The sequence below is a fragment of the Elephantulus edwardii genome, unplaced genomic scaffold (genome assembly GCF_000299155.1).
Source record: "Elephantulus edwardii isolate Elephantulus edwardi_28Jun2011 unplaced genomic scaffold, EleEdw1.0 scaffold00266, whole genome shotgun sequence".
NCBI classification, from domain to species: Eukaryota; Metazoa; Chordata; class Mammalia; order Macroscelidea; family Macroscelididae; genus Elephantulus; species Elephantulus edwardii.
The window spans coordinates 1882773-1902407 of NW_006400016.1; the positions used below are offsets into that span (position 1 = coordinate 1882773).

The following is a 19635-nucleotide window of genomic DNA, read 5'->3' on the forward strand; positions in this document are numbered from 1 at the left end:
GATCACGGGGACAAACAGTGGGGTCATGTGAGGAGGAGATGCCGCCGCCGCCGCCGCCGCTCCTGCAGCCGCCGCCTCCGCCCGCCCGCCGGCTCCTGGCGGCTCTAGGCTCCGGGACAACGCGCGGCCGACCCCCGCCCGCGGCCCTCCTTCTTCGAGTCGCCGCTGCCACGACTTTTTTTTTTTTTTTAAACACGGCCAGCCCTGGGAGACTGCCGTCTCGTCAGGATCGCCCGATCGTGCGTCGGCCGTCCGGTCTGGCCCAGTCCGGCGGCCGATCGCTGCTGCAGCCGCCGCCGCTTTCTATTACCCCCCCCTTTTTTTTTTTTTTTTTTTTTTTCCTCCTTTACTTGAACTGCGTGCACGCGGCGGAGGCAGCGCGAGCCCGGGACCGACGCGCGCGGAGGGAGGGCAGCCCCCGGGGGGCGCGCGCCCGCGCTGTCTGTCTCGGATGGCGGACGGGCGCGCGCCGGCCCGGGCCTCGTCGCTGTTGTACTGGCCAGCGCTCTGCCCCAGTGGAACGTGTGCCCGGATGGAACACTGGGGGATCCGGAGAGGGGTCTGGCCGCCAGGGGCGAGACAGGTTGCCAGGGTTTGGCGACAGTAAAGTAGGTCGGGGAATGAGGGTGGGTGGTGAATGAGTCCAGGGGAAGAGGAGGGGGCGCGCGCGCGCTCCCGGCGGCCGGGTGAGGTTGGCCCGCGCGCATGCGTACGTCTGGGCGGGGCTGGAGCGCGCACGCAGGACCCGGCAGAGGCGACGTGAGGCACGTTCTCCCGGGCTGGAGGCGAGGGGAAAAGGCCAAATAGCCTTTCTCTTAAATGAGCTTTTAAAAGTTCAGGGTTCCAGCTTCACCCCTGTCTTTCCCCTTCTTCTTTCGTTTTCACTTTTAACACTTGCACAGCCCACCTTTCACCATCGTTGCCTCTGTTCTACTGCTTTAATAAACCTTTCTTCTCCACTTATTTTGCTAAAAAAAAAAACAAAACACCAAACTCGGTAAGGGACAGGTGAGGTGGCCGTAGAGGCACCCCTGCTTTACAAATGCACACATTTTCCTCTCCGTCATTTGCCCCGTCATCTCGTCACCCACCTCACGCAGCAAAACAAACTTCCCTTGAGTCTTTCAGGTCTTGTAATTATAAATTTTATTCAGCTTAGGTAAGAGAAGACCATCTTTGATAGTCCTTCCTTGAATTTAAAACAAAAGGCAAACGTACAAAAGCTACATATAAAACATAGGTCAGACAACTAAACTCTCCCGACTCAGGGCCAAGTTCTGCAAATAAAAAAGGAAGAGGGGTTCAGGAGGGGCGGTGACGGGAAGAGGGGGTTCAGGAGGGGCGGTGACGGAAGAGGGGTTCAGGAGGGGCAGGGACGGGAAGAGGGGGTTAAGGAGGGGAGGGGACTAGAAGACGGGGTTCAGGAAGGGGTGCTCACCTTTTTTAGCCTTCGCTCTCGTGAGGCCTGGGAGTCAGTCTCCGAGTAAGGGGGAGGCTCCGGGCGGTAGTAGCTTTCCTCTTCCTCCCTATAGGGTCGCCTCCTCTCCCCAGACCCTTTTTTTCTCAAGGCTTCCTCTAGCAACACCCTATCATAATGGGGGTTCCCAGACCTTGAGCCATCCTCTTGAGGGTTCCTAGAGCGGTGGCGCGGCCTGGAGTCAGCTTGGGGGCGGCTCCCTGATCTGAGCTCATCATAGCGGGGGTCCCAGGAGTATGGGGAGTCCCTTGAGTCATCTTGATAGTAGAGGTCATCGCGGCTGCGGCTTCTCGGGGGTGCGTAGGCCCGGCCTCTCCTCCCACTACTGGGGGGAGACCTTTCGGATTCCGGGGAGCCGGGCCGGGTGAGATCATCCAGCGCATCCACAGAGTGGGCCCGAGGTCGCCCAGCCCCCCACCCCCTCCTTGGCTGCTGCGCTGGGGGCTCCTGCTCCCACCTCCTGGGACTCTGGGGGGAACGTCGACCCCATTCCTTCTCCTGGATTGGGCTAACAGAAGGACCCCTGTAAGGCTGGGATCGAGCTTCATCCTCATGGAGGGAGGTGACTTCACTCATGGCTGTAGAGAAAAGGGGTGCCACTAACTACTGAGAGGAGGCCAGAGCAATTATCACCCATATGGCTCATAAAATCTCTGGGAGACTCTGGGTTTCTTATATGTGAAATGATGCTATGCGTGACCCTCGGAGGAGAGATGCCCTACTAGCCCCGCAGTGAGGGAGTTGCAGCTCCTTGAAGGGCCAATAGGTGGCAGACAGACACCCTGCCAGGGCGTTAAAGGGGGGCGGGCCCTAGATGGAAGGGGAACAGAGCCCTGGGAGGGGGATCTGCAATCCTGACCCCTGATTTAATTCATGGTGTATCTGGGAGATGTGACTCCCCCTCAGTCTCGGTGCCCCAGTATTCCCACTTACCCCGTTCCACTCGTCCACTGGGAGGACCGCGTCGCATAGGGTCGAAGTTGGCCAGTTCTTTCTCCATGTAGTACAGGACCCTCATGGAGTCATCCTGCTGATTGGCCTGTATCCGGTAGCCACTTCGGACCTCTAGGGGCAGGGGACAGCAGTGGCAGAAGTCAGTTTGAGAGGATGAAAACAGACCCAGCCCTCTCCCCTATGGTCACATGCAGTTTCATGATTCTCACCTGAAGCCACGTTGCTGTCAGTGTCACGAAGTAAGGGCACTTGGGAGCTGTGGCCGCCAACTGGGGAAGATGCGCACGCTGTCTGTGGCTGTTTGCCTGGAGTACCCTCTCATCTCTAGTTAACCTCTCCCACAAATCCACTCTTCCTTCCAGCCCTAGATCACCTTTGGTGCCCGAATACCTGCTGACCCCTTGCCCCAGCTGTGCCTGGCTCCACTCAGGCCTCACCTGAGCTATTCCTGTCAAAATCTCCAGGGTAGCCATTGTAAACAGGGCCCATGGGAAGCATGGCTGCTGGTGGTGGAGTCTTGGCAGCGGAGAGGTAGGCATAGTTGCTGGGGGCGTAGATGCTTGGGACCCCAGAGGTGGCTGCTTTGCCAGCAGCATACACTAGGATACACAATCAGCATGAGAAAGGGCAGGGTAGCTGGCTGTACGGCAGATGGGGCCCTGGAGGGGTCTGGACTTTTTTCCTGTCCCCTCACTGGCCTCTCCTTAAGCAACTGCACACCATTCCAGCCTTCATTCCACTTCTGCAGCCTCATTAATTTCACACTTTACATGACTCCTCATAGAGGTTTCAGGCAGCACAAGGCCCCCCCCCCCCTGTTTTGTTTGGATAGTGTGATGGTTTGCCAACGTCTGATGATCAAAGAAAAGGTTCTACATAAAATTCCAACTCATGGGCCCGCCATATCAGACGGTACCCAGAACATTCCAGGCCCATCTTCTCACAGGGAGGGCAACAGTTCATGAAACTGTGAAGCTGCTCCCTTTAGACAAGACGAAGGGGTCCAGAACTGTTCTGCAAGCCGGTGTCACATATCTCAAAGTAGAAAAAGGAATCATCTCTCGTCTCATTCATCTCTCATCTCCTCTCATGCCTATTGTTATCTTGACTCAGATGCAGAGAGAATGAGTCTAAGGGGCCTTATGAGTTGATTTGCCTCAGCTCTTGTAGAAAACCATCCCTATCTAGTATTTCCAGGCATTGGGCCACACCCATCTTCACCCTCTTTGCCACCCCACCCCCAACTCTAGACAGGAGAGCACAAAGCCTTCTTGCTGTTTTTTTTCCCCGGGGCAAGAAACTGTATTCTGGTGGCTAGTGCAGCTTAAAATACACTGGCTGCTCCCTGGGAGAATGAAGGACAATCTCCTTTCATGTGATTTACTGCCTCTGAAAACCTACTGGAGGGTCAGTTTTGACTCCACAGCAAATAATAACAATTCTGTAGCAGGGAATTCTGGCAGCCTAGTGGTAAGAATCTGTGCTACAATCTCAAAGGCACTTGGTTCAAATCCTTCAGTTGCTCTGTGAGAGAAGGATGGGCAATCTCCTCGTGCAGTTTACTGCCTCTGAAACTGGAGGGTCAGCTATGCACTAGTTGCCACTCGATGGCAATTAGAGTCCGAGTCATAAAGCAAAGGCACTGGGCCCCAGGCAGGTCCCTCTCACATGCCCAGAGGGAGGAAGGCTCCATGCTCATAGCCCTAACTACTAGGCAGCCCTATCTGTAGTTACATGCTGGCTGCTCACTGAAAAGGCGGTGAGGCAGTCTGTTCCAACTAAGACTTACAACCTTGGAGACCTGATGCAAGCTGGAATCAACTCCATGGTAATAGGTTTGGTGTTTTTGGTCAAGTGTGTAAAAGATGGTAAGGACGGCACAGGCTTCAGATCTGTTGTTTAAAAGAGTTGAAATTAACTCAGTGGCATCTAACAACAACAACACCTCAGAAAATAGGAAGTTGCAGCTACCTTCAGGGCCAGTAGGCCTGTGAGCATGGCTGATGATACACTCTTGTCAGGAAGACCCAAGGACAAGTGGCCTTGGGACAGGGTAGCCAGGATAAGCATCTGCATCCTGGCTAACCCAGCCTTAATTAATGAGGTAATGGTAATCAAGATTGTAGCCCTTGGCGGTTCCCCTTCCCATCTGTGAACTGGACCCAGCACCCATCACCTGAGGAAGAAGCTCTCACCTCAAAATGAGAGAGAAAAGAATGGCTGGCATAAGCCTCCGGGGGGCGGTGGACATTTTTCAAGGGAGGGATACCAGGCTGACCATAAGTTTGTGGATTGGGTAAGATCATGTGGACAGTACCCCCTGTGAGGCCTGGCCTGTGGCTTCATGTGTCAGCATCAGTAGTGACTGAGGGCTAAGACTCTGCTGGAATTTTACAGAGGAGGAACTGAGGCTTGAAGAGAGGAAGGCACTCAACTGGCCTGCAAGCAAGGGAGTCATTAAGCTGGACCTCAAACCTGCAGTGCTCTCTCTGCTTGAAGCTCAAGTCAAATCCAACTCATGGCATCTCTCACTGGGTTTACCAGGCTGTAGATTTTAATGTGAAGAGGCTGCCTCACCTTTGTCCCTGGGAGTGGCTAGTGGATTCAAACCACCTACCTTTTGGTTGGTAGCTTTGGTGGCCAAGTGGGTAAGAAGTTACATTTCCAACCTGAAGGTAGTGGTTCAAATACACCTCAGATGGAAGACAGGCAATCTCCTCCCATGATTTACCTCTGAAACCTGCTGGCGGTTCAGCTCAATGGGTTCCAACTTGACTGCAGCACATAACAACCACAACCATATTTTGGGATTGCAGCACCGCTTCTTACCACCAGAGCTTCCCACCACAACCACATTTTGGCTAGCAGCCCAGCCAGCATATGATGCACTACACTATCAGGGCACCTCTCACTCTTCCAGTCAGAACTGACTTAAAGCTGACCCTCCACTGGGTTTCTAAATGAAGGCTGTTAAATTGAAGAGATGGCCAGTCTTTCCCTCTTGTTGCTGCTGGTGGATGCGAACCAACAGACAAGGCCTTTGGGTTAGCAGCACAACTCCAGCCAGCCACCTGGAGTTGTCATTTTCTTTTTTCTCTTTCCCTCAAGTCTGGTCCAATGTCCATTCCCCAAATCCACAAGTCTCCCTCCACTGCGGTACACAAGATATGTCCTTAAACAGAGTTGACATATGCTGATGAGCTGATTCTGATTCACAGGGTCCCCAGGTGACAGAACTGTCACATAGGATTTTCTAGTCTGATTTCATGGGAGCAGACAGCCAGGTCTTTAATTCCTTGGAGCAGCTGGTGGATTTAGTCAGCAACCGAGCACTTAATGAATGTACCACCAGCGCTCCTGGTGTTATTGTCAGGCGTGCCATCAGCAGGTTCTGACTTGTATCAACTCTGTACAACAGAATGAAACACCCATCCCGCACCATCTGTACAACTGTTGCTATGGCTGAGTCCAATGTTGAGGCCTCTGTGTTGTGCTGTCTTGTTTGAGGGTCATTCTCCTTTTTTTTGCTGACTCTTTACCAAGCATGACGATACCCTTCTCTGGGGACTGATGCTTCCTGATGACATGTCCCAACTAAGCCAGAGTCTCACCATCCTCACTTATAAGGAGCATTCTCATTCCGGTCACTTGTTCCAGGTCATATTTGTTAGCTCTGCTAGTCCACGGTCTACTCAATATTCTTTGCCAATGCCATTGGTCAGTCTTCCTTAGTCACTGTCTACCTTCCACATGCTCAAAACTTAAACTTGCTGCCATCAAGTCAGAGCTAACACTCCGTCGGGTTCCCAACATTGTAAATCACATGAGAGCCAAAGGGCAATCTTTCTCCCACGGAGTTGCTGGTGGGTTAGAACTGCAAGAGCCTCAGCCTTCGGGTTAGCAGCACAACTCCCCCCAGACGACATGGCCAGAGCAAATTCAAAATACCATGGCTTGGGTCAGGTGCGGCTTAGTCCTCGGAGTGAAGTCCGTGCTCTTCAGCGAGCCCCTGAGCGGCAGGTGTGCCCAATGCAGTAATACACTGACTTCCTGATTGCTCTCTCCATGAATGAGATCCTTGACAACTTCAACACTTTCTCTGTGTACCATGATGTTGCTTCTTGGTCTAATTGTAGTGATTTTTGTTTCCTTTATGTGGAAGTGTAATCCCTACTCTCTATACTCTCATCAGTAAGTGCTTCAAGTCCTCTCCATTTTTAGCAAGCAGGGTTGGTTAAAATGCAGTGTGTGAATGCACGTTTAAAAAAATGTACTTAAAAAGTATGCAGTAATGTAAACTTTGGCTTCTTAGCTTTTCTATTTAAGATTTTGTTTGTAAAGAGGGTGAATAACGTTTTTGTATTGTTTGATTTTTTTAAAAAATCAAATGCATGGACACTTTCAAAGAAAAACATCAACCCTTCCCAATAAATGAGAATTCAAAGTTGACGTAAAGCAAATGGTAATCTGAACTAGCAGGCCTTGGCCTACTTTCTCCACAGACTGTTAGAGTCATCACCTCCAGAGCAGGGGCCCCATCAGGCAGGGTGAGGGCTCATTGTCCCCTCAGACCCGGGAGGGGAGCTACATGCAGGGTCAGTCATGCTGGGGCACTTACGGGCTTCCGGGCAGCAGCACTTTTCTGGGCAGCAGGGGCACCTGACATAACAGCAGCAGGTATGGGGGCAGCACTGACACCAGCAGATGGCCAGGAGGAGGAAGAAGAGGGCAGCAGCCAGGCAGACAACAACCACAAACAGCCAGTCTGCCGAGAGATGAAAAGAGGCCCTTAGATGGAGGCCTCTGAGGAAGCTGTGATGGATGAACAAGGCAGGGGCAGCACAGAGGACAGGCGGGGGTTGGTGGGGCACAGGCAAAGTTTGTTGGGAAAATGGCAACCCTCCCTGGGTTCTGTGGCAGAAGCTTGGGTGCAGCCACAGAATTGCTCCACCTTCCCCCACGCACATTAACCCAGGCCGGTCCAAATACTAGACAGCTCCTGAGCTCATGCCAGCAGGGCAGAAAACAAGAAGGGCCCTGCACAGCCTGAGAGACTGGAGAGTGAGCCAGCTGCTATATCCAAACCCCAGGAGAGCAATGCAGACACCAGTCACAAGAGCCCCTGCCTATGCCCCCGGCTCGTCAGTCAGCCCAGAGCCCAGAGCCAGGTCACTACAGCCTACAGATCGGGTGGGGTTAGTGGGGCTTACGTGAGCAGTGTTTAGGATGAGGGAGGTCACTAGAGACAGAAGCAGTAAACGGTGAGTGGGGGACTCCTGAGAGAAGCCTCACTCAGGCCTCCACTCCTCCCCATACCTTCCATGGGCCCCGCCTGAAAATCAGGTAAGAGCTCAGTCACCCCTGAGGTCCTGCCTGGAGGGACAAAAGAGAAACAGATTATGCTGGCAAGAGCCAGCCCAGGCCACCCTGCCCGAGACCCAGCTCTAGGCTGATGCTGACCCTAGGCTGAAGGTGACCCTGATGTGGAAGAGGTTGGTGGCCCAGCGAATCCTAGTGTTTAGTTCCTCCCCAGCTATGGGATCCGTTTTCTAGAAGGTTCTTATCATGTAATTCATGGATTCTCTCATACAACGGAGTCTGCTGCCCTTAAGGGCTCTAATCCATATCCCATCTGGTTCTGAAAGTTTCACCTCAGTTTGGACTCTTATCTGTGTGACACATGTGGGAGCTCTGGTGGCCCAATGGGTAAGGAGTTGCTCTGTCAACTCTAAGGTAGGTGGTCCGAATCCACCTTAAGAGAAAGAAGGACAGTCTCCTCCTGGACAATTTACTGCCCTTTGAAAACCCTCTTGGAGGGTCAGCTATGAGTTGGTTGATGACACAACAACATCATCACCCTAAAGAAATCCAGCCTCCGTGCTAAGGATGGTTTTGTATGAGGCCAACTAATCTTCTATGTCCCATGAAACTTGCAGGGTCCCCATCCCCAAAATGGCTTTATTTAAATCATAAATAGATACTTACTTTCTTATCTCTTAAAAAAATTTTTTTAAATTAGAATACTAAAATTATGACAATGCTATCTTTCTAGCAACATAATCATCAAATAGACTTTTAAAGTACTTTACAGAGGGAAAGATCCACAAAAGCAAAAGGACCTACAAGCCAGAAAAGCCAATGGCTTTGTGACCCACACTGGGCTGTACGGTCTGTCACATGCCACGTCCACACGTTTGTGGTTCGGTTAGCGCCTTCCCTCAGGTGCCAGCTGAGCTCACTGCCCCATACATGCTTTACCCCACAGAGTACACACACCCCAACAAAGCGCCATCCAGAGCTCACGAGCACTATCACACACCTGCCCTGGGAGGGGCTTCTAGAATGTAGTCAGTCGTTCTCAAAGTGGGCTCGGACCAACATTATTCTCTTAATAATACTAAGGCGTGATGGCCCACTCTCATTCCATCATGAGTGTCTGGTAGAGTTCCAGAGAAGACAAGACATGTCATGCCAGCAATGTTCAGGGCTGACAGAGGTGCTATTTTCCCAGCTGGGATTTCTAACTTGATAAACAGCCTCAGCTATCTCACATACCCAAAACCTGGTCCCGAGACAAACTTTTGAGAACTGCTGAACTGGACTGGGCCATTTACCAAAGGACACGCAGAGTCCCCTGCACCTTGTCTGAGTCCTCCTTGCACACATCTGGGCAGGACAAGCATCCTGGGATGTGGCCGTATGATGTGGCTCTTTCACACACACAGCCTTGCACACCACGCATGCAATACTGGCAACATGCCATCCAGCAGTCTCACATGTAGCCCATGCCACACAAGACTATATATGTTGGCAACAAGCACATGGCATGGGGTCCCAGCTGCAGGGCAAGGGCTATTGGAGCTCTGGTGGCCTAGTGGATAAGGAGCTGCACTGCCAAGCTAAAGACAGGCAGTTCGAATCCACCAGCTGCTCCACAGGAAAAAGATGAGCAATATCCTCCTGTGTGATTTATAGCCTCTGAAAACCCACGGGATGGTTCAGATACGAGTAGGTTCCACCTCCTCGGCAATGGCCTGACCTGGGTGTCTGAAGTCTACCCCGCCTGAAGGCTTTGTGTAAACCGCACAGAGCCATGGTAACAGGACAGAGGGCATAGTCTCTATGCTATGGCAGGGAGTTCTGGGGTGATATGTGACCTGGGGAAGTAGTGAAATTTTCCTCCCAAATCCTTCCTCACTCTCACTCTAACCGTTTATATACATGTATAAATTCCCCAGCCCCTGCTTTTTGTTACAAATGAAACTGAGAAGAGGCAGAGTCCCTGCTGCTCTCCACTCTTACATCTGGCTGTGGCTGATCTGAATTGTTGGGGGGGGGGGTTACCTTGCCTGGAGTGCAGGACTCAGGTAAGCTCGAGTGACTGGTGGTGCCCTGATGGGGAGGTGAAACAGGCGACAGTAGCCCAGAGAGCGAGCAGGAAGGCAGGGGCAGGCGCAGGGGTCGAGAGCAGCAGCAGCCCATTCCAGCTTGCCCTTCTCCCCGAGGCCCCACACTCACCCAGGACGATGAGCTCTGCGTAGGCCTCATTGTTCCCTTTGAGGTCCTGGGCCGAGACCACCGAGCAGTAATACACACCGCTGTCACCCCACGCCGTCTGGTCAAACGTCAGGTCAGCATCTGGGTCAGGAGGAGACAGGGTGAGGACATCTGAGGGCCAGCACCCAGCCCAGCAGGGCCAACGCCCGCTCTGCACATCAGTGAAAGGAATGGAACTCTAGACCAATGGGTAGAAAAGCAAATCGTTCTCATTTACAAGGGCAAGCTATTATCTCTTAGGCGATGGCCGATATGCCTCAGAAGGAGCCCTGGTGGTCCAGTGGTTATACACTCAACCGCTAACTAAATGGTCAGCAATTCAAATCCACTAGTGGTTCCACAAGGAACGCCGGTGGCTTTGTGGTAAAGAATTGCATCGCCATTCCAAAGGGATGTGACCTGAAGCCACCAGCTGCTTTGCAGAAGAAAGATGGGCAATCTCCTCTCGTATGATTTACTGTCTCTGAAAACCCACTGGAGGGTCAGCTATGGCTCAGTTCTGACCTGACAGTACACAGTAACAGTGGTTCCACAGGAGAAAGATGTGGCAGTCTGTGTCTGTGAGGATGACAGGTTTGGAAACCCTACTGGGCAGTTCTACTCTGACTTATAGAGGTTGCTGTGCATTAGAAGTGGCTTGATGGCAATAGGTTCTTCCTAAATACTTACTGCCAGTCTTCTGGGTGGGTATATTATCAACCCTGTTTTATAGATGAGAAAATAGGCCTCCAGAGGTCTCTAATCTACCTTAAGTGGGACAGGTCATCCTCAGTGGCATCATTGGACAGTGCTTTAGGCTTCTGATCACCTTCAAAACCACATCCCAAAGCAAGTCTCGATATCCCTGATGTGAACTGCCAGCCTACTGTTGACCCAAGGGAGTAAGTCCAGAGCAGGACAGCAAAGAGAAACAGAGCAGATTCCAGGAATCTAGAGATGCCCTGGCAGCAAGGGAAAGTGAGTGTGTGTATGAGTGGATGGGAGGGACAGACCCTCCTGGTGCCCTGTCCTGTCCACTCACCCTCACTCTCCACATTCTAGGTCAGGTCCAGGGCTTGGGGACGCTTTGGTATCAGACAGCCTCACACAAGGAGCCTGTTAATCCTGCCGTGATGAAAGTCTTCTAGCACATCCGGTTTCCTCTCTGTAGGCCTTAATTAGTTCAATCCCTTAGCCACTCAGCAGTGTGGGGCAACTCTGCCTTATGCTTACAGGAGATACCAGTGAGCTAGAGAAGAGCACTCCAGTGGGAAAATCCTATAGCCTCAGGGCCTCTTCACCTGGCTGTCCAGGCTCTTCCTGCCTCGCGCCACTGCCCTGCCACCTCTGGGAGAGCAGTCCCTGTGTGTGCCTTAGCCCACAGCACCGCAACATCTGCTGAAGGAATCAAAGAACCAGAGCCGCTTTTCTTTTTTATTTTGGTTGGTATAGCCTGCTGTGCTGGGAGGGAGTTGTGCCCCTAACCCAAAAGGTTGTGTTTCTCTGGTTTGAATCAACCAGGAGCTCCTCAGAAGTAAGATGGGCAGTCTCTTCTGGTGTAATTTATAGTCTCCGAAAGTCAGTGCAGGGTCAGCTAGGAACCATCGTTCAGTGAGTGAGTCAGCACAGGCTTATGTTCATAGAAAAACCTTTCTTTTAACAATGTCCACCATCTTATTCTGGCTCAGAAGGCCCGTGGCATTATCTGGCCACTGGTCACCATGACAATCTCATTCCCCCCAGGCCTGTGCCCAACAAGCTTATCTCACACTGTTCCCTTTCTTGACATGTTTCCTCCATACCTTCCCTATGCTGGTTCCTTCTCATATTCAAGCCTCAAAATTCTGAGAAGAAAACACAGAGGTCAAACTATCAGATAACTGGCCTAATAGAATTTTTAGGGATTCTGTTCTACTTCTTAGTTCACTGTGTAGTGTTTAAGATTTTAAAAGCCTATAAGTAGCTATAAATGGTCCATACTCAGCTAAAAAAGGAGCTCTGGCAGCGTAGTCTATAGGGAGTTGTAGTGTTAACCTAAAGGTGGCCAGGTCAAATCCAACCAGCTGCTCCACAGGAGAAAGATGGGCACACTTCAAAAACCTGCTGGAGGGTCAGTTCTGAGTCAGGCTGGACTCTACGGCAGTGAGTTTTTAGTGATTCAGCTCTCTTCAGAGGAAGAGAAAAGCAACAGAGGAATAGAAGAAAATGAAATGTGGTTGATGGCTAACAAACTGCCTCCTTTGCCATGAGACCAGAAGAAATGCATGTGCTGTTACTAAATATTTTGATCAAAGTTTCTAAAGAATCCTGATCAAAAAGTAGAGAAATGCAAAGGAGAACTTCTATTTTCATGGAATAGTCTCATGGAATCCAGACTTCTGGATTCACTGAGTCTGGATGAACCCCTGAAACTACTGCCCAGAGATAATCTTGAAATCTGAGACCACAAACCAAGAGTATCCCCTGAAGTCTTTCACACCAAACAATAGTCTAGCATAACCAGCAAAGACTTGCTGTAAGCATCATGCTTATTTAAGGAATTCACCACCTGGGATACAACTGCCAACAGGAGCTCTCAAAGTTAGATGGGTAGCTTTGGGGAAAGTAAGTTTAATGTCAATAGGGGAAAATTCTGAAAAAGTGGGTGAGAATGGACACGCAATTCAAAGAATGCAATCCATGCCACCATAAAACAAATGGAAGAGGAGCAGAAGTATTGTTGTTGCAGCAAATCACACTGAGGTGAAAGGAAAATGTAGGTGACATAAAGGATGGGTACATGCTTTACTGAGCTCCTTTTCAAAGACAATTTTTAAAAAGAAAATTTTAATTGTTATTTTCATGAGTATTTACAGAGATATTAGATTTTCACTCATTCATTGTTGCGCATTTTACTCCCTCGCCCTCCTTTTCCCCTCTTCCAGTTCACTTTTTTAATTACTCATTTCATTGTTAACAGGACAATTTTTTAAAGTGTATAAAGAGATGGAAAAGTTTGAGAACCCCTGCCGTGGGAATTCCATTGCTGCTCAGTGGGCTCTGACTTGCGGCGACCCCCCCATCAGGTTTCCAAGGCTGCCTCATTGTTCCCCCAGAGAGCAGTGGATCCGAACTGTCAAACTTCCCATCAGCAGCCCAATGCGAAGCCTGTTACACGACCAGGAATCCTATTACTATAACCCACTGCCACTGAGCTGCTCCTAACTCACAGTGGCCATCCAAGGGGTTTCTAAGGCTGTAAATCCTCATGGGAGGAGACTGCCCACAGCAGCTGGTGGATTTGAACTGCTGACCTTTTGGCTAACAGGGCTCCTTGTTACAGAGGACAAATACAAATCCTGCCTTTATAGAGTTCAGATCCTCACTGGGAAAGTAGAAACAAGAGTGACAAATGTATCAGATTGTGATAAGCAGTCTGGGAAAATCAAAGCAGGGGAGGAGGAGGACAGGGTGCCAGGGGTGTGTGGGCCAGGGAAGGTTCCAGATAAGGCGCCCTTCAGAATGGGCGTGAGGGTGTGGAAGGCGTCGCACCCCTCGCCAGGCAGGCACCCAGCCATTGCCCTATTGCACTCTTGCCATGTGCTGGGCTCGGCATTCAGCCCACTGCACACATTCTTTCTCTGAAACCTCAGATAACCCACAACTGAATGGGGAATAAACCAAACCAAACCAAAAATCCCCAAAACATCAAACCAAACCCACCACAGTCAAGCAGATTCCAACCCTTAGCAGTCCTCCACCAAGTTTCTGAGGCTTTAAATCTTCACAGGAGACAGCCTCATTTCTCCTGAGGAGCAGCTGGTGGATTTGAATTGCTGACCTTTCGATTAACAGCACCACATGTAACAACACACTACACCACCAAACCTCCTTAACCCAGAACTTTCTCTGTCATTGCTACTGAGTCTGACACAACTTCATAGCTGACCTTCCAGCAGGTTCTGAGGCTGTAAATCGCACAGGGGGAGACTGCCCATCTTTCTCCTGCAGAGAAGCTGATGGATTTGAACCACCAGACTTGTGGCCTTTGGAGTTAGCAGCTTAACTCCCTACACCACCAGTGATTTTCCTAAATCCTTCATATTTTCCCTCATGCCCCAGCCCATCACTTTTTCACATGTATCTTTAAATCAGACTCTAACCACACCTCTCTAAAACTGAAGCTCGAGAGTTTGTTCCGACCTGAAGCTTGGAGAGGTGGCCCAGACGCTAGAACATGGGCTACGGGGTTAACTCCAAGGCTCCGGTGGGTCACTTCCTGGCCTCAAAGCATTTTGTTTGGCCTGCCTGATGTTTTCAAAATCTATGAAAATAGGGCTTTCTGGCTTCTTTTGATAAGTTCTCAGACCTGGGACTACCTCCTTCCTGCAGGGCATACCCTGTTCCCAGCCCCCCATCTAAGACTACTCAGCTAGACCTGGTCAGATCTGGTTCCTTATCTGTGCACAGCTGAGATGGACCCCTGATCCCAGAAAGCCTAGTGCTGGGACTAGGGGTCCATGAACTCAAAGCAGCCTGATGAGGTAGAAACGAGACCTTCTCCCCAGTCAGCCATCCCAGATATCCAAGCAGGAAATAATGGAAGCTGGAGCGGCATCCACCCAGTGCTGAAGGGCATCTAGGTTGATCAACTGTTCTGGTCTTTCGGGCAGGGGCTGAGAGGTTTCCTGAGATCCAGAACTTTTACTTTTAAAACCAGGACAAAAAAAAGGCAAGTCCACTTCTCCTGATCTTCAAAGCTGAAATGGAGGAAGCACCCCAGGGTTCCAGGGCTTCCTGAAGGGATATACACACACAATGGGTGACTACAGATCAAACTGGACTTCAAGCATGGCCCAGGTCAAGGCCAGGCCCATGAGGCCTTCTGGAGCATAAAGAACAGGCCCCAGATAAAGCTTGAGCGTCATTCCAGGGGTCTGTCCTCAGTGGAGGAAGCATGACGGCAGCCAGCCTGCAAGGGCGCGCTCAGTACTGACACTGTCCTATCTGTCGCAGGCTGGAGAGGCCCCTGGGTTCAGAGAGGAAAGGGCCTATATAGGCTAAGCCCCCCAAAGCCCTTTGCTTTCAATCACAGCAGGATATTTAGGGCCAAACAGTCATGGAAATTCAGGGCAAGCATGCCCCTCCTTGGAAACAGGACCAACAGGCTCAGCCCCTGCTTGTCATGCAGTCTGGACAATGTGAGGAAAGAGTGTGTGCATCACATGGCCTGGTGTCTGGAGCTGTAAACAGGTACCTCCCCCCTGTTCTCTTGGCTCCCAGGCCAGGATTGAAACTCCGGTTCTTTAAGACCATGAAAAGATCGGTCTATTAGGTGATCAGTCCCTCATCCCTCACCAGCGGCTGTCCATCTCGTTTCTCTCGGCCCTCCAAGTTCTTAAGAGTCCAGCATGGAGCCCCCCTTCCACACAGTTAAGATGGACATCCAGAGTAATTTCATATTACAGCACATTAAGAGCCCAAATGCCCAACTGGAGGGTCTGGTTCAGAGCAACCCTATATGCCAGGGTCAAACTTTCCCATAGGGTTGCAAAAGCTGCCATATCTTTCTCCTGGAGTGGCTGGCAATAGCTTTGAACCAACAACCTTCTGGTGAGCAGTGAAGTGCTTAAACCACTGGGCTACAAGACTCCTTTAGCACAATACCATGTTCTGTTTCTATTTAACACATAGCGCTCACTGGCATCTCTTATTCTGCCTTTTTCTGCATGTTTATTGCCTGTGTTGTCGTCCTCCTAGAATGCACCTCCTTCAGGGACCTCAGGATCACTGTATTCCCAGCATCCACAACAGCAACTTCATGAGCGACTTCCTCACTGTGGCTTACTCAGATCCAGCAGGTACATTTCCTACTGAGAGGCAGCCTATGGTTAAGAACAAAGGCTCTCAGGGCTACCTTGGGTTCGAATTCAGATTCAACCCTAAGGAAATTACTTGACCTCTCCATGACTCTGTTGGCAAGAGTGAAAGCATGGTGGTGAGGATCCAGTAGGAACGTGGTTGTCGTGGGTCTTCTCTATTCAAGTCACTCACCCTTCAGCTTATTCATCTCATCTCCTCTGTGAGCCCTGAAGACTTAACTCCAAGGGGTTGACTTAAAATCCCAGTAGGCACTGGCTGTGTGACCCTGAGCATATCTTTTGAACCTCTCTGGGCCCGAGTTTCCCTGACAATTTGATGACTATGGGTTAAAGCATTGAGCAGGTGGCGGTCCATCTCTCTCCCTCATTGCCATTGATTCGGATTCGACTTGGAGCTGACCCTCGAGTAGGTTTGCAGAGGCTGTAAACAGCACAGGAGGAAACTGCCTACCTTTTTCCCTCAGAGCAGCTGATGGATCCGAACTGCTCGCCTTTGGTTTGGCAGCACAACTCTCTATTCACTAAGCCACCAGAGCACCCATATGAAACCCTCTGTAAGTTTTCACTGCTAATTATTGTTACTGTCGTTGTATTATCAACACCTCTGTCTCTCTAAAACATTTTCTCTACCTCTAAGCACTTGACAGTATGTGCCACTTTTATCTTGTCTGTGCCCCTCACTGGACTGAGAACTTCTGAGTGATCTGATTTACTGTCATATCCCCAGGGCCTAGATCAGTCTGCGGTATGTGATAAGCATTCAGCCAGTCTTTGTTGTTTAAATCACTTAACAGACACCACAGGTGGCCTATCAGGGAGCCAGCACATCACCAAGTGAGCCCTGTCCACCCCCCCCAGCTCTGTTCAACTTACTTCCAGTGATCGTGATCCTCCTGCCCTGGTAGTAGTCGCCAAGGGTCACAGCATCGCCCTGTTTAGTAGCCACGACCCTGACAGTGCGTACACTGTCATCACAGGACACGTAGGGGTTGTAGCCAGAGTTCACAGTTGCTACCTGGGTGTTGAGCTGGTTGTCCACACTGGCTGGGGAGAAGGCATCAGCAATGCGATCCCGGCAGAAAGACTTGTACTTCCAGATGACAATGGGCACGGTGGGGGTGGCGGTCACCTGGTAGGTGCAAGGCAGGGTCACGGGCTGGAACAGGATCACCACGTGGAAAGGGTCTGACACGGTCACCTGGATGGTGCTGCAGGGAGCTGAGGGCGAGAGCAAAGTCAGTCAGGACGTTGAGGGCTGCCTCAGGGAAGTGGAGCCAACAGCTCAGGTAAGTGCCTCACCAGAAATGAGCAACATCACTTGTCACGGGCTTGACACTTCAAAGCGTACAATTTGACAGAGTGCCTGGCACATATTGTCCCTTAATCCCCTGGACCAGTGAAGTAAGCATGATAATCATGCCCATTTTCTAGATCCCCAGGGCTGGAGGAGTCGGTGCAATGCCACATGCCAGACTCCTTGGAAGAACTCCTGGGAACATCGTGTCCACCCTTCGCCTTTCAACTCTCCCAGCCCCTTCTTCCCTTTGCCCCTTTCTCTGTAGCCTGCACACTCCTTCATTGCCATGCAGCCAAACTAAACTCATAGCTGACCCCCCACCTGTGTTCCCCAGGCTGTATATCCCACCTGAAAAGACCGCCCATCTTTCTCCCCTCAGAGCAGACCCTCTTGTGACTTCTAACCATGAAAGGAAGGTGTGACCTTTGGGTCAGCAGCTCAGCTCCCCATCAACTATGCCACCAGAGTCCCCTGTAGCCACTGCATTGTCTCTGGTGCCCAAGGCCCCACTGCAAAAGGAACTGTCAAGAGTTCTAAATTACCCTGCGTCTTGTGAATTTGAGGAATATATCCGGCATTGTTTGGCTCAACTGCTTTGCCATGAAGTGGCGGAAGACCCCAGAATCTCCATCAGCTTTTCAACTTCACCTACTCATCTTTAGCCACCTCAAAGGAACTCTCACCCAAAGTGTTGACCAGAAGGTAAGCCCCTTCTCGCTCCCACCCAAACCTCACATCCAGGTGAATGCTGAGTGCGGAAGGTAGTTTCAAACAAATACGGACTTCCATTCCCACTCTGGAGCCTGCAGACTGGGGAGCAGGGAGTTTCCAGCTCCACACCCATCGAAGCCTGGGAGTTGTTTCTAGAGCTCTAGTTTCTGGAAGCGCCCGTTCCAGCCCCTGAGTGCTGCCTCCCCGTTACCCCAAGATCTAGAAACCTTAGGGTTTGCCCAAGCCTTGTCCAGGTCTGAGCAGGCCCCCACTCCCACTCCACAAAGGATCCCATTCTTCCTCCTGCTCCCAGGATCACCGACTGGGGAGTTTCACTTCCTGTATCTCAGGACGAGGGCGGGGAATGCTCCCCGTACAGGAGGACTCCCCCACCCCGACACACGCGGAGTCTCCCGGAGACACCGCCAGAGGGCCTGGCCTCTTAGCTCTCCCCGCGCCCCCAGGCCAAGCTCGCCCGCCTCCCGGGCGGCACAGAACTCGATCCACGCCTTCCATTGTGTTCCTGGGACGCTCGGAGGCAACAGGGCCCCTTCCCCCAGCCCGTACCTATGCAAAAGGTGCCGAGAAAGAGCCAGACGAGCGGCCCCAGGCCCCCAGCGGCCGGGTGGCAGCGCCGCCGCGCGAAGAGCCCACAAGCCCGCCACGCCATCCCCGCCGTCTGGGCACTCGGCCCTGCGCGTCCGCTCCAGGTACCAGGCGGGGAGGGGGCGCCGCGCGTACCAAGGCGGGGAGGGTGCTCGCTCCTCCCCTTCCCGCTTCCGCTCCTTGTCCCTGCCGCGGCCCCACCCCCCGCACGTCGGGAATTTAGGAGAGGAGAGACGCGGGATCAACTGCACGAGTATAGCTCTCGGCGAGAAACTCGCAGGGCTCACGGCGCCTTCCCAGGTGCGGGCCTCCCCTGGGTCCACCCAGGTACGCAGGGCTGGGGGAGTCCTGGGGGAGCCCAGGGGGAGCGGCGGGGAGGGGCTCCCCGCCTCCCTCCCCGGAAGTGGGCTGGCCCAGGTGCGTCCAGCCCGGAGGGGCGGCACCAAGTGACCCGCGGCTGGGAGGGCTCCAGCGCCTGGCGTGTCTCGCTCGGCCCCCTGCTCCTCGCATCCAGCTCATTGGGCTGGAATCTGCGCAAACTACGGTCTCCGGGAGTGATCCACCTGCTGAGAGAGAGTGTGTCCTGCTGCACACCTGTTCCCTTCCTGCCCACACCCCTTTCTCCGACGTGCCTAGGTACACCCTGCGTGGACAGGAGAGTAAGCAAACTGCGCTGGTAGAGGCCCATCAGGTCCGCCCGACTTTTCCACTGGCACCGGGACTGTTCCCGTCTGGGTCGAGGGTCGCTGCGGGCCTCGTCCCACCACAAACAGAAGGAAGGTCCAGCCCCCTGGGGATGCCGGAAGGGAATGAGGCCCTGGAAGTGCTGGAGTTCTACGGCAGCCCTCGAAAAGTGGCTTTTAAGGGGCTAGAGGCGCCCCGGCCTGAGCGCACTTCCGCGGAGAGATTCCCGGGGCGAGCCACCTGCGCCCGAGCGCGGCCGCCGAATGCCGAGCGTCAGCGCCGTTGTGCTGACCCCTGGGGGCTGCTGAAGGAACCGCGTGCGCTTTCTCGCTTTAAACTCCTGAAAGTTTCCCTCTGATCCCTGGCGGGCAGGCTGCGTACTCAGGCATCATTTCTTTGGATCTTGTTAAAACCCAAGTTAGGTTATATCTGTCTGCTATAAAGCACCCGCATTGCTCTTCACTCACAGCAGAAACTAAAGTTCTTACAGGACTTTGATCCTAAACCCA

The 19635-nt window shown here is 52.1% G+C and overlaps 2 protein-coding genes across 2 annotated transcripts in view; both read right to left on the reverse strand.

Annotated features, from left to right (window-relative positions):
• The window catches only part of USF2 (upstream transcription factor 2, c-fos interacting), a 14332-nt gene extending 13415 nt beyond the window's left edge, over positions 1–917 (reverse strand). The window contains exons 1-2 of the mRNA XM_006899730.1: positions 908–917; positions 351–779 (exon numbers count right to left, since the gene is read on the reverse strand). Coding sequence (XP_006899792.1) covers positions 351–779; positions 908–917 — 439 coding nt within the window. The remainder of the gene's footprint in view (positions 1–350; positions 780–907) is intronic.
• A 324-nt stretch (positions 918–1241) lies between these two features.
• Positions 1242–19130, reverse strand: LSR (lipolysis stimulated lipoprotein receptor). Its single transcript, XM_006899731.1, has 11 exons — positions 18886–19130; positions 18240–18790; positions 16702–17046; positions 9950–10069; positions 7748–7804; positions 7050–7196; positions 2869–3030; positions 2641–2700; positions 2411–2542; positions 1439–2055; positions 1242–1277 (listed from the first exon to the last, which is right to left on the reverse strand). Exons 1-11 carry the CDS (start codon positions 19128–19130, stop codon positions 1242–1244), a joined length of 2472 nt encoding a protein of 823 aa, XP_006899793.1.
• Positions 19131–19635: the final 505 nt, after the last annotated feature.

Coding starts and splice junctions, on each gene's coding strand:
- LSR (XM_006899731.1), bottom strand. CDS start 19,130: ATGGGCCTCTACCAGCGCAGTTTGCTTACTCTCCTGTCCACGCAGGGT. Junction 7,805..9,949: donor CGCAGAGCTCATCGTCCTGG/GTGAGTGTGGGG, acceptor TTGTCCCTCCAG/GCAGGACCTCAGGGGTGACT. Junction 2,056..2,410: donor CAGTGGACGAGTGGAACGGG/GTAAGTGGGAAT, acceptor TTTTCTCTACAG/CCATGAGTGAAGTCACCTCC.